Genomic DNA, 12,971 nt, shown 5'->3' on the forward strand with positions numbered 1-12,971 from the left:
ATGAAGGAAGAAGGAGTTTGAGGGGGACTGAATTACTCTGCTGCCCAAAAGCAGAGGGGATTTGAATCAGATTATCCTCATTAGATGTCTCTTTAAAGCATCATCAAGCCAAATGAATGGTCCGGGGGAGAGCTTGCAGGCATGGTGTCTGTGATTATCACCAGGGATTTACAGTCCTAGTTATCTAGTTTAGAGACAAGATTATTAGGGGGTATAGAGCTGTATCTGCCCTCAGCCTCTAATGTGTGTTTTTAGGTTGGGTGATGGGAGATGCTATGTTGCTGCACGGTCCCTCGGAAGCCTGCCTGCATCCTCTGGTGGTCCAGCCCTCCGTGGCACTGTGGGTGCAGCGTGGCGGGGGAAGGCAAGTGTGAGCCAGGGAGCTGTGGTGGTCAGGAGATGTTCCCTGGGGGCGGATGGGCAGCCTCCCCGGTGGGTGCTCTCACTGAGACACGGGAAATGGGGAAAGGGATCTCGGAGGGGAGATTATGTCCGCCTGCCTCAGCAGTACCGCTCACCCCCCCCAGCATCTCCCTTCCTGTGGCAGCCTGTGCCGGTGCAACTCATCCTTCTTCCAGCCAGAGCCTTTGTGGCCCCAAAGGCTCAGAAGTCGGTGGGGCTGTTACGGGGGGAGCCCCTGCGAGCTGTGGGGAGGACCCTCCCTTTGAAAGGGAATCGATGGACTTTGCCTGCAGGTCCCTTGGAGGCTGGGGGCTGAGCATGGCACAAGGCTGCTGGCAGTCCCTCTCCACCTCTCCAGCCCTGCATCCGCAGCAGCCCGTCACCCTTCCTTTCCTCTCCTTCCCACCCAGTGCATCGCTCCCCTGTTGCTTCTCTGGGCTTTGGCAGGATGGCTGAGGCATTGTGCCCAGATACCGGCCAGGAGAGGAGGGGTGCCAGCCAAATCCTCCCGTCAGCTCTCTCCTACATCACATCCTTAACGTGGCCATTGAAATTTGTGATGATATGTGGAGGTATTGGCAAGCGTGACGATGCCACCACAGACTAATGAAACGCTGTCAGCGCGGAGGTTCTTCGGCTGGAGAGGGAGGAGAGGGGAGGCTGTCAGCTGGAGCCTCGCAGCCGACAGCACGGCGGTGACGAGCTCGCTGCTGGAGGCAGCCGGCCGGCCGCAGGGCCCGCTTCGGCTCAGCGGAAACGTGCTTTCTTGCTTCTCATCCCAGATTGGGGCTGCACTCATGTCCAAACACGTGCCACTCGTTCTTCCTGCAGCGCTGCAGTCCCTCTCAATGCTCCGGGGCTAAAACCAGCTTGAGTTTGGCATCTGACCGGCCAAGCAGCCTACAGTCAAAATCCCGGTACTCCCTCGGCTCAGCCGCTCGCGGGGCATCGTCCAGCAGTGACAAACAGAAAAGTCTGAGCTCCCTGGCAGTGGGGGCGAGGGAGGCTGGCCTTGCACCTACCGCCACTGCCAGAGCCCGGGGTGGTGGGAGGCTGCAGGGCAGCCTCAAAAGCCAGCTCAGGGACTCGTTTCTGGAGCAGTGGTTAGTACTGGAAACCACGCAGGCTCTTGTACCCTTACTCCTGCTTAGACTGCTGCAATCTGCAGGTGTCACAGGAATTTGGGCGGCTTTTTTGGTGCATTCTGTTTGTTGTTTGAGCTGTGCTTGAAGTTATCCAGGCACGCTGGTGGTTTTTAGCATCTCCGGTAGGATGGCTCCTGTGGCCAGTGCTGAGGAGCGTGACTGTGGAGCAGCCGTGCTGGGGCTGGGCTCCAGTCGTGGGGGGCAGTGGGGTGTTATTTGTGTACAGGGAAGAAGAGTGGTTGGATGGCAGGCAGCAGAGTAAATTGCAACAAATGAGTGCAATCAGGACAAACATAATTTCTTCTGTGTTGGAGTCACTTGCAAGCACCTTCCTATTTTCTCCGGTTGCCTGCTTGGTCAAATGTATTCATCAAACCATTCCCGCACGTGAGCCGGAGCTGCAGCTCTCCTGCGAGGAGTTCATTTTAATGAAGTGCTATGCAAAATGCAGTCGGGGCTGCTTGGTTTAGTTTTGACTTCCAGGCTGACCCAACCAGTTTCCTGTCCCTTGCTGCTGGAGCAAGCTGCAAAGGGTGGGAGCTCAAAGGGAGACAGCCTGTTGCCTTCAGCAGACTTTGATTTTTGGCTCTGGAGTTGTCTGCTGGAGACCGCCGTGCCCCGAGAGCGCAGCGGTGGGGCTCCCCACTGCAAGTGCTGGGGAGGTTTCTGCCCTGGTGTACGCATGCCTGAACCAGCTGAACCCACCTGCTTGGAGGTTTGTAGTGCGGCGGTACATCACCCTCAGCCATTTGTTTCTGTTTCGGTGCTGGAGGTGCTGCCCGGCCCTGCCAGGGCACATGAACGCTCCCTAATCAGCCACAGGCGAAGCTGGGGGGGCACTTGGCCTCCACCCACCCAAGGGGGTCAGCACGAGCTCCCACCCATCCTTAGGGTGGGGATGGGGGCAGCATCCCTGCCACAGGCAGAGCGGGCAGGGGCATTTGCTCGCGGGGACGTTCAGGCAGAAGAGCTGGGCTCGGCTAATGGTGTGTCGCTCATGACATGGGGGGGCTTGTGAGAGCCCGGGCAGCGTCCGGGGATGCAAGCCTTGCTAAAAGAGTCCTGCCGCACTCTGCAGAGCAACAAGAGCAGCCAGCACACCGGCTGGAAACACCCCTCGCTCCCCCCACCGCCTGTTCCTGTCAGGAGAGGTCAGGGGCTCAGCTCCCCCAGGGCAGGATCGGGGAGGAGGGGTTCCCCCATGTCCTCAGCGCTGCTGTGTCCCGTTGGGCTCTCTGGAGCAGGAAGGGGGAATGGGCAGGGGGAGCTTGAGCCCAGGTAGTGCTGACCCACCGCTTTCCCTCTGCAACCCTGGAGGGGTCTTCAAAGGGCAGCCCACCGTAGAAGCCTGATTTGGGTGCTCAGCATCACCCCTGGAGGGTCCAAGTCCCCTTGCAGAGGGAGCCAAGGACACCTGCTCGTTTTTCCTTAACCTCACGGACAAGCACAGCTCCAGGGGCTTTTAAACAAGAAGGGGAGGAGACAAACGATCTTCAGCAGAGCCGCTGCCGCCGGGGCACTGCCCCACGCCACGCTCCTCGTGCAGGTGCAGAGCAGTGCCACAAAAATCCTCGGTAAGAAGCAGAGGGCCTATGGAGGGCTCTGGCTTTAGGGCGTCGGCGAATCTCTTGAAGCCTTCAGTTTCCCACCTTATTCCTAAAATCTTCCCAGATCTTGTCCCTAAGCCCGGCTGGCTTTGAGAAGGCAGAGCAAAGGGGGGGCTGGGCCGTGCTGGGGCGTCCTGGCAGATCCCAAGGAGGAGGTTTGTGCTGGAGCCCTAAGAAACCAGCTCCCGACAGCCATAGTGGGACCTTTCAGGAGGGGGTGCTTCCCGCCAGCTGGTGCGCTGGGAAGGGGCGCAGGGGTGAAGTGCCAAATGTGCTTTGGGGGTTGGCTCCAACCAAAGCCTTCCAGCGGCACCATCTGGATGCAGGGCAGACGTCAGGCTGTGCTGAGGCGCTCCCGGGGCATTGGGTGCATCCTGTCAGAGGTTTGTCCCAAGGTAACTGGGTCTGCTTGATAAACACCTCGCAGCTTCTCTGATCGACAAGCCTTCGGGTTTCCGGTGCACACGAGCACAAGGTGAACTTTCGGTGGATATTTTCTGCTGCAGGCAGTTCTGCAAGCATGTGCGTGAGTCACTTCATCCAACCCTGACACCAAAGGAACCGCTCGCACGAGTCTGGTCGCTCATGTGTGCACAAGCACTCGCAGGACGCTGCCATCCCTCCTCACTCCTGGGATCACCGGTGCTGCCCCGTCCCTGGCTGGGTTCTCCATGGGGATCCCAGCAGCCGACCTCGGCCGAAGCCGGCCCTCTCAATGCACGGTTGGAGCAAACAGCACTGGAAATTGAGCTCTCCGACTCCAGGATTAAGACATAATTTTTAAATAGCTCGTTTGATATCTTTGCTGGTTTATTTGTTTAATAAAAGCACTTAGTTAGCCGGAGTCCCAGGCTCCTGGGGCTTTCGTTTCTCTGCAGAGTAGATAAGAAAAGCGCATTTCCTTATCCAGTGAGTCATTTTTTCTGCTCTTTAATTATGCATTTGTGCTATTATCAAGCGTATTCAGCTCTTAGATGCAAACAGTTCAAACTACTCACCAAGCTTTAACTTTTGCTGCTCTGAAAACAATCAACAGCCGTTATGAAGGACAGGGGAGGCAAAGACGGGGGAGATGAAGAGGGGGACGGCTGATGCCTGGAGCCGGCCCGGCAGCCTGGGCCACGCTGGTGAGCAAGCACACGTGCGAGTGCCACTGGGGAAGTCAGCGGTGATTTTCTCCATGAGTAAGTGTTATCATGTGTGAACTCAAACATCGTTTTCTTGGCCCAGGAGGCAGCAGACGGGCTGGGAAGGGAGTGTGAGAGCTGTAGAGGGGGATAAAGAGGGCTTAGAAAATGGGAGGGAATAGGGTAAGATCAATCGTGGCGATGAGGCTGCAACATCCTTCCATGTAACAGGACCTGGAGCGCTTTATCTGCAGGAGGACATCACGGCTGCCATCCCTGGGCTCCCCACCATGCATTTGCAGCTTCAGGTTTTCACTCCAGGTACCAAAACGGGAGCCATCAGCTCCTGAGCTCTATTGTAAATCTCACCCTCTGTGTCAAAAGCAACATGTAGGTACCTTGGTTTGGGCTTTCCCTGGTGCATATATTTGACTGCAGGGGTCATAGAGTTAATCTGTAAGCGTGGTACAGCAGATGCCAGGACCCATTTCCCCAGCCCTGCATTAAGCCAAGCAGGGAGGGGAGAGGGGAGGGAGAGGGGCACGGTGACAGTGCTACAGCGGGACCCATGGGAACAGGGGCTGGGGGTCGCCGAGAGACGACTGACACAGGGGAAGCACAGCAGGGGCATTTCGGGGAGGGATGGTGAGAGGGGGATAGTGGAGGAGCATCCCCCTTTGGGAAAAGGAGACCAGCGGGTGGAAACACCCTGTGGTAAGAGGAACAGCAAAGCCTTTGGAGCAGGGAGGTGTTTCAGGGGCAGGTGTCCTGACAGAGTACTGGCTGTTTTGTTGGGGGTCCTCTGCCTCCGTGCACGGCTCCAGCCCCACCAGCCCACAAAGCAGGACGTTTTCTGCTCCCTAGTCCTTACCCTTATGCTTCTGTGAGCTGCCTGCCAGGGACAGCGAGTTCTCCGGGTGCCCTCTCCTCCCCGGGGCTCTCCGCTGTGGAGCTCACGTGTGGCCTGGAGTGAGCCTGAGCTTTTCTCCTGACCCCTCAGCCCTCCCTGCTGTGGCTTTCTGACTCCCAGAGGTGCTCCTGGTGCACCCTGCTGCTGGGCGCATGCCTCTCCTGCTCCCGTGCTTGCACCACAGCCCCTCTCCTCACCCGGGGCGCACGAGGGGCAGGGAGCCAGGTGAGGTGGGATACGGAGAGATGTCCTCCCCCAGCAGGTACCTGCGCAGAAGCGACCGCAGCCTGTTCAGCACAAGCATTGAGATGGAGGGTGCTGAGCTGGCCATGCCGCTCGTGGCTTTGGAGCTCAGGGCTGTGCCGAGAGAAGGAAGTGCTTGGCGTGCCCCCGCTCACTCGGGGAGTTTTACTTTGACTAAGATGGAGGGGGAATAACTGAGTCACAAGCGCAGGAATGGCGGCCGGGCTCTCACAGCTCCTCGGAGGAGCCCGCAGCTCGCCGGCCTTGGCACGGTCATCGCCGCCAGCGCAGCGCAGCCGGGCAGGGCGCTCCCCTGCAGCCAGGCACGTGTGCGAGGGGCGAGGGAGCGAGCGGCTGGGCACGCCGGCTGGAAAGGGAAGTGAAATCGCGGCAGGCGTGGAACCGGTGGGCAGTGACCGGTTTTGGTCGGGACTTTCACTCACCCGGGGCCCCGCAGCACCCAGCGGGGAGCGCTGAGATGGTGCTGGGGCTGCTTTGGCACTGCCCTGGTGCGAGCCACCCTCCGGGAATGCTGCCGGCAGGGAGGGAGACACGGCCGGGCGGCTGGGAGGTCCCTGCTGTAGGGCAGCTCCTGCCCGGCAGGGCATGGGGAGCTGGAGAGCTGTGCTTGGGCTGCAACCCAGTGTGGGGAGCTGGTACCTGCGTCCCACCTGGGGCTTCAGGGGGTGGGGTGTGGAGGCTATGGGCTCAGCTTGCCCAAAAGCCATTGGAGAGGGGCAGGCACATCCAGGGACCAAGTCCTCTGGCCTGTCTCAGAGGAGCTCAGTTGCCCAGTGGGGACGCCTGGTACTCTGTCACCTCAAGCCAGAGCGTCCTTTGGCTTTTCTCCTCCTCCCCTCCCAGCCTCGGTCCAGGACAGCGAGTGGCAGCTGCTGCAAGGATGGGACTCCAGTGGTGAAGCCCCATTAGGGGTCTCCTGGCCAGGGCAGGTCTCCTGCACTGCTTCCTTCAGCTGAGAGCAAACCAGCGACTGTGGCTGGTCCCTTTCTTTCCTACGGGGTGAAGAAAAAGGGGACGTGACTTTTGTTTGGTAAGGATGGAGAAGAGCCACCTACAGCACTGATAATCCATCACTTATCCACTTCAGATCTCAAGCATCGGGCTTTGATGTGTGGGTACCGGTGGCAGGACGTTTCTCCTGCTCCTGATCAGGAACACCTAAGACCATTTAGTCCCTTCCAAGGGTGTGAGGACCAGACTTGCTTGGTGTGACCTGCTTTGCCCGTGCCCTGGGCAGTTACTGAGCAGAGCCAGATCTGAATCCTGCAGAATGAGACATGGTGCCAAGGGGCTGGGAGGGTCCTTGCCATGGGTCTGGGTCTGGGATGGAGAGAGCAAGGTGATGGAGAGCACCATCATTAGTAGGGATGGAGAACACACACCAGTTGGCCTGCCCACGCAACAAGCACTAACAGCCCATGTCCTGGGGGCAGTGGGAGCTTGGAAAAGGGGAAACCTCAGTGCCCCTGCACTCTTTTTTCCGCCGGTCCATTTATGCATTTTCCATCCAAGCCGGATCTGTGGCCCTGGGATGGGGTCTTGTAAAGATCTGGGCACAGGAAAGGCTCCTGTAGGCACTGGAGGATGCTGAGGGGGCTTTTTGCCGGCCGGCGAGGGAGGGTGCGGGCTGGGGGACATGTCCGGGCTGGGGGCAACGTATGGGTGGGCTGGGGAAGGGTGAGGGCCGAGGACATGACACCGTCGGGCTGGGGTGCCGTGCCGCTGGGCAAGGGGTGCTGCATGGCTGGGGCACACCGGGGCTGCGGGGATTTTGGAAGCATATTTTGGAGGAGAGGGGTAGTTCGAGCGCGCGTTGCATGGGCAGGCAGGGGTAGGGCTTGGGCGCTCGCTCTCCTCCTCCCCGGTGAAGATCCGCCCCAGGGCAAGCGCAGCGATCTCAAGCCCCAAGGGAGACGACGCAGCTTGACAGACTGTATCTCCCTCTGACACGGGCCCCGGGGCGCTGCGATTTCACACTCGAGCGGCGCCTTTGCCGCCGCGCCATGCGGGAGCCGGGCTCTTACTCCCACTCCGCCATGTCCTCATCAGGAAAAGGCGCCGCTCCCTGCCTCTCCTCCCAGTGCTTCGACCTCCTGACCAGGTCCTGCGTCAAGTGCTCCGACTTATTCAAGGACAACACAAAGGACAACACAAGTAAGGGGACGAGGGCGTCCAGGGACCGAGCTCCCCAGGGCTGGGCGGTGGTGGGCCAAGGGGGCTGGGGGCACCCCAGGGGGTGGGCAGGTGGAGGGGACCTTCTCCTGCAGATGGTGATGGAGGTGGTGATGGAGGATGGAGCGCTGCCTTCACCTGGAGGAGGAAGAGGAGGAGAGAGGAAGAGGGCGGCGAGTTCCAGGGAGGGGAACGTGGTGCGGGGAGAAGAGGGATGATCCAGCCCGAAGCAGGGGTCACAGCCTGCCCCAGGGGTGACCGTGGGAAGAGCAGGATGCCCTCATCTCCCACCAGCCAGGAATGGCAGCGGGTGGGACGAGGGTCCCGTCGGGCAGGGGGATGGTTCGCTGGGGGTGGTGAGCGGGTAGCGGTGAAGAACCACTCTCCTTCCCCGCCACTGCAGCCCCAAGGCTGGCCAGATGGGTGGGTAACTCTGCTGCCCTCCTTCCCTTGCCCCAGCTCTCCCCCTCCTGACACTGCTGGCGTCTCGCCCCACAGCAGAGCCCACCCGCGTGGCACCCACCTCCGCCCTGGTGCCCACCCTCCCTGCGGTGGACCTGCCCAGCACCCTCCTGATCATCGGGGTCCCAGCGGTGGTGGGGCTCATCCTGGCTCTGGCCGCCCTCTGGGGCTTTCTGGCCTGCAAGGTGGGGAAGCGGAGGAGGAAGAGGAAGGCAGCAGACGAGGAGGCCGAAGGTAGGAGACCTCTTGCTCTCCCTGTCACAGCTCCCTGAGGACCCCGGGGCAGATGGGATCACTCGCCGCCAGCTCCCCTGAGGCATATCCCTGTCAAGGCCGGCTCCTCCACCTCGACACGGGCTCCATAGGCACCCCGGGGCATTTCGGGGCAGCTGAGCTGCCCCCTGAGTGACGGTGTCCCGCGTCCCCTGGGAATGCATGCCGGAACCTGACCGCCAGCGCAACCCTGCTGATCCGTCGCTCCATTTGCTGGGTCTCCCTGTGCCTTTGCTTGCTTAAAGCACCTGCTGGCACCGTCCCCTCTCCATGGGGACACGTACAGAGCACTGGTGAGGAGCCTCTCCCTCTCCCCCGGTAGCCGGAGGACCGTGGATGGAGCAGGGGTTGCAGGGGCAGCGGTGGACATCTGGGGACAGCTCCAGAGGGAGCCTCTGCCCGCTGTGCTGCAAATGGGGGTCCCGTGTTGACTGCCCAGCTTGCCATTCCCCCTTGGGATGCCCGGCGCCCTCCAACGCGCACCCCAAAGACCCCGACAGTGTCAGGGCCAGCCACATCGGCAGGACGCCGGAGCACCACACGGGGTCATCCCCAAAGGCATCGAAAATAGGGCTGGGGGGCAAGGGACGGGGCTGAGCGTTTCCTGGCGAGGTATTTCCAGGAGGGGTGAGGCCACGGTGCGCCGTGATGGCCCATCCTGTTGGGGCATCAGCCAGCAGCTGGGCGGCCATTTCCTCCCCTGGGGACCCCCGCCTTGGCGCTGACTCAACCCTGGCCACTCTTCTTGGAAACGGCCTTGCCTGGCTTCACCCCTCCCCATCCCCGGGCAGGGGGTATGGCTCCCCGGGACGTCCATGAGGGACCACCCCAGGGATGCCGGCACCTGCCACTGCCCCAGCACCACCCAGGTGGGCACCCTTGGGGGGTGGTGGGGCTGGGGTCAGCCAGTCCTCGCACCCTGGCTTGCCTGCACGCCGCCGGCAGTGCCGGACGGGTGACTCAGACCGGGTGGGTCATTACGTGGGGTCTTTCTGCTAAAGTGAGTGTGGCTGCAACAGCCCATGACGTGCATGTCTGGGAAAAATACCAAGAACGAAAGAGGAGTGAGAAATCCAGTGGTAAGAGAGGTCCGGCCATGATAGAGAGCGTCAGAGGCATCCCTCGGCTACTCCCGTGCCACATGCCCTGGTCCCTGTCTCCCCCGTCCCCCCAGGCTGCACCCCAGCAAGCCCACCGCTGCAGCACTGGATGCGTGGAAAGTCACAGGAGGCTTGGGGCTGGCGGCATGCGCCTGTGTTCGAAGCGTGTAAACAAGTCTATTTTTAAGCGGGAGGCGGTCGGGGAGGGCGAGCCACCAAGGGCCGGGCTGCTCTGCCACCGGCAGGGTTTAGCGAGAGGGCTCAAAGTGCAAGTGCAAGTTTCTGCCTTTCCCTGTTGTTTTTTGAAGGGGGAAAAACCCATCAGTTGTAAGCAGGAGCTCTGCCGCAGGAGAGGTGCAGTGGGGACCTTGCAGGATCCTCCTGCTCCAGCTCCATCTTCCCCTCTGTGTGTCCCCAGGGATGGGACCCTCTCCCTGGGACCCGCCTGGCCCCACTTTGTGAGCCCCTTAACCCCTTTTTCTTGCCCCTTCCCAGCAAACATGGACGCCACCAGCCCCCTGCCCAGCCCAGGTTGCCAGGACCCTGCCATGCCAGAGGGAGATGCTGCCATGGCCCCAGCCCCATGCCTGCATCTCAATGGAGGCCTGAAGATGCCAGGACCACCTGGGAAAGCTGGGGCAAAGCGGAGACCGTGCTGCCGGGGCGATGCCGACGGCGACATCGTCCTGCTCTCCGCCGTGTACCCCCGGCACGAGGAGTGCAACCACGGCTTCCCGCTGCCTGCCACTGAGCTGGGGGCCACGGCTCTGGTCACCACCAAAACCACCCAGAACTGTGCTGGTGAGGAGAGAGCCTGAGGGCAGGGGGAACGGGGCTGGAGCGCTCCGGCTGCTCCCTGCGGACACCCAGAGCCCATCACCAGGGTGGACAAAGCCTTGCACAGATGTGAGCTGCCTGAGGACCGGGTTTTGCCTCGAGGAAGATCAGCCTTCTAAGACAACTGCCCTTTTCCACTTTCCCGTTTGTGCCGAGTCCCAAGTTATGCCTGTAAGCGCTGGAGGAAGCCGAAGCGGATCACGCCGAATTACACCGAGTTGCCGACAGCTGCCACGGCCGTGCTGTCAGGAGGAGGCAGAGGAGACGCGGTTGGCAAGGACGGAGCCTGGTGGGGGCTGCTGTGCCATTTATGAGGCTGCCACTGCACCAAGACGGGTTTGCTGCTGGATGGGCGATTCCTGGGGACACGGGGCTGGAATGGCAGAAAGAGCGGGGGGGAAGGAAGATGGAGAGGGAAGCAGGGAGTTACATTAGGATCAAGTCCCACACCGCTGCCATTAGCTCGATTGTTGCTACTGACCTCAATAAAAGGCGGCTTGGGGCCATATGGAGCAAGGCGCATCCAGCATCTGCTCCATTCACACTCCTGCCCCCCCCATCTTCTGCACGCCCTAATGTCCAGGTCTCTCCTCCCTCTGGGTGCTCTCATGCCGTGGCAGGCATCCACCGACAGTCGTAGGAACCCCGTCCACAGCCAGGTACCCAGGGGATGGGAAAGGAGTCTGTCTTCCCAAGCAGGGAGCGAGGGAGGGAAGTGGGGGGAAAAAATCTGTCTTTGCTCTGACCTACAATCACTGAAATCAGGGAGGACCAGGGGCAGGCAATGGAGACTGCTGGTCTAGAGCAGCTCCATGAGCTTGTCGTTACAGCCCCAGACAACCGTCACTTCAGCTCATGGTGGCTGCAGAAATACCACATGTCACTTGGGATGACAGGGTTCCTGGTGATGGATGTTTCCACGCCGCACAGAACGAGGGAGTGATGCAAGTGTAGGCGGGATGACTTAATTTACGTGTCTTCAAGGCTCTGCCTGTGTGCCAGAGCTGGCCGGCGGTGCTGGTCCAAGGCATCTCTCTGTAGATGGTCTTGTTCACCCGCCTGCAAGTGGCTTCCCGCGAGTGCAGGAAGGGCTCTGCTTTGGAAACGAACTCATTAGTGCGGGATTGCTGTTCCCAAGTAATTACAGCAGCCGATCCCCCTGGCTGAACAGAGCCTGGCCAACGGCTTGGGTGAGAAACCCTGCTGGCCCCGGAGGGGGTGGTTAGGCAATTAGAAGTGCCCGGGAGGCTGTTATTTGCATGAAGTGCCGTCTTGGTGGAAGCCCAGGTGAGCTCTTCCTTCGGCAAGGTGGCTTCCTTGCCCAGGAGGCTGCGGGTAGTGAGCAGCGGTGGCCAAGCAAGGTGTGGGAGCACTGCCACCAAGCGCCAGCGGGCCACTGAAGGCCACAGCTCGTGGTAGTCACCCACAGGTCCGTCTGATGACAGGGAGGTGACTCCCTGCCCAAGCCTGAGCTCCCTCTGGGGCTGCAGGACCAGATGCTGCTGTTGAAGGGTGACCCTCCCTCTTCTCCCTTGCCATGGCAATGGAGCCGGACTCGCAGCATCTGTCCCATAAGGGGAACCACAGGAGCTGCCACAGGTGCCAAGGCCTAAATTCCTCACCACGACTCCTCTCCCAGACCTAAACGCGCTGGCAGAGGTGAGCCTTCATCCAGCTGAGGCTCCACATGGCCCAGGATGGGATGAGTCCCCATTTCAGCCTCGGGGCCGGGTATGGCAGACGGGCTGGTCCACGTGCCCAGCGACTGTCCCTTGGGGCTCCAGGTGCCCGTGGCTCGTCAGCAGGAGCTGTTGAGGCTCCAGAGCTGGGCTCCCAGTTATGCACAGCAGCCATGCCGCCCATCGCAGGAGGGGCATCCCCGCAGCACGCATCGGGCGTCTCCTCATCCCCGTGCTCTGCACCTGGCCCTGCAAAGTGACTTTGAGCAACCTTTGTGTGTCTGGAGTGGGGAAATGAGCCGAAGCCAGGCCGGGGGATGTTTTGGTGCTGGAAGAAGGACTGCTCATGGGAGTCAGAGCAATCTGCTTCACAGGAGACGGGGGCGAGAGGGAAAGAGAGCAGGACTGGCGAGCTCCTCTCCCGATTCCCGCCCGGTGACTGCCGTGGCTCAGCCCTGTGGATGCTCCACCCACCCTGACCGACGTGACAATTTGAAAAAGAAATTTCCGTGCAAATCCTGCTGAAAAAGCCCCTCTTTCTGCTCAGGTAAGGGCTTCTGCTCTCATTTCTGCTAGAGCTGCAGCCAGGCGTCTCCTCTACGGGACGCCACTGGCATCTGCAGTTGGCAGAAGCGGCATTTCGATCCACATTGGATTCCTCAGCCGGCTAATGCCCCTCGGATCCCCTCTCTGTTATGGCGTGCGGGCCATCTTCCCTGCGTCCTGCCTGCCCGACTGCCAGCATGGCGAGGCAGTGCTCCCCTCCTGCCCGTCGTGCCTGCCTGGGCCTGGGGAAGATTTGCAACCCCCTCTGTGCGTGCTTCTCCGTCCTTATGTACAGGGCAGGGGGCTGTCCGTCTTATCTGCATGGAGAGCAGAGGGAATGGAGATGCAAAATATGGTTGTAAAAATTAAAGAATAAAGTGAACCCATTGCCAATGCATGCTCAGAGGTCTGTATGGGGAGATGCCTTCTCAATCCCCATTCCCCTGG

General features: G+C 60.6%; 1 protein-coding gene across 1 annotated transcript; it reads left to right on the forward strand.

The window, feature by feature from the left end:
* The first annotated feature begins 7,458 nt into the window (after positions 1 to 7,458).
* On the forward strand, positions 7,459 to 10,280 carry TNFRSF13C (TNF receptor superfamily member 13C). The gene is made up of 3 exons (XM_072845420.1): positions 7,459 to 7,609; positions 8,087 to 8,323; positions 9,958 to 10,280. The coding sequence occupies exons 1-3, from the start codon at positions 7,459 to 7,461 to the stop codon at positions 10,278 to 10,280; spliced, it is 711 nt and encodes a 236-aa protein (XP_072701521.1).
* Positions 10,281 to 12,971: the final 2,691 nt, after the last annotated feature.

The sequence above is a fragment of the Ciconia boyciana genome, chromosome 1 (genome assembly GCF_034638445.1).
Source record: "Ciconia boyciana chromosome 1, ASM3463844v1, whole genome shotgun sequence".
NCBI lineage: Eukaryota > Metazoa > Chordata > Aves > Ciconiiformes > Ciconiidae > Ciconia > Ciconia boyciana.

Bases quoted from the DNA above. Each gene is read 5' to 3' on its own strand.
- TNFRSF13C (XM_072845420.1), top strand. From the start codon at position 7,459: ATGCGGGAGCCGGGCTCTTACTCCCACTCCGCCATGTCCTCATCAGGA. The intron at 7,610-8,086 runs GTAAGGGGACGA...CCCTTGCCCCAG, and splicing joins CAACACAAAGGACAACACAA to CTCTCCCCCTCCTGACACTG. The intron at 8,324-9,957 runs GTAGGAGACCTC...GCCCCTTCCCAG, and splicing joins AGCAGACGAGGAGGCCGAAG to CAAACATGGACGCCACCAGC.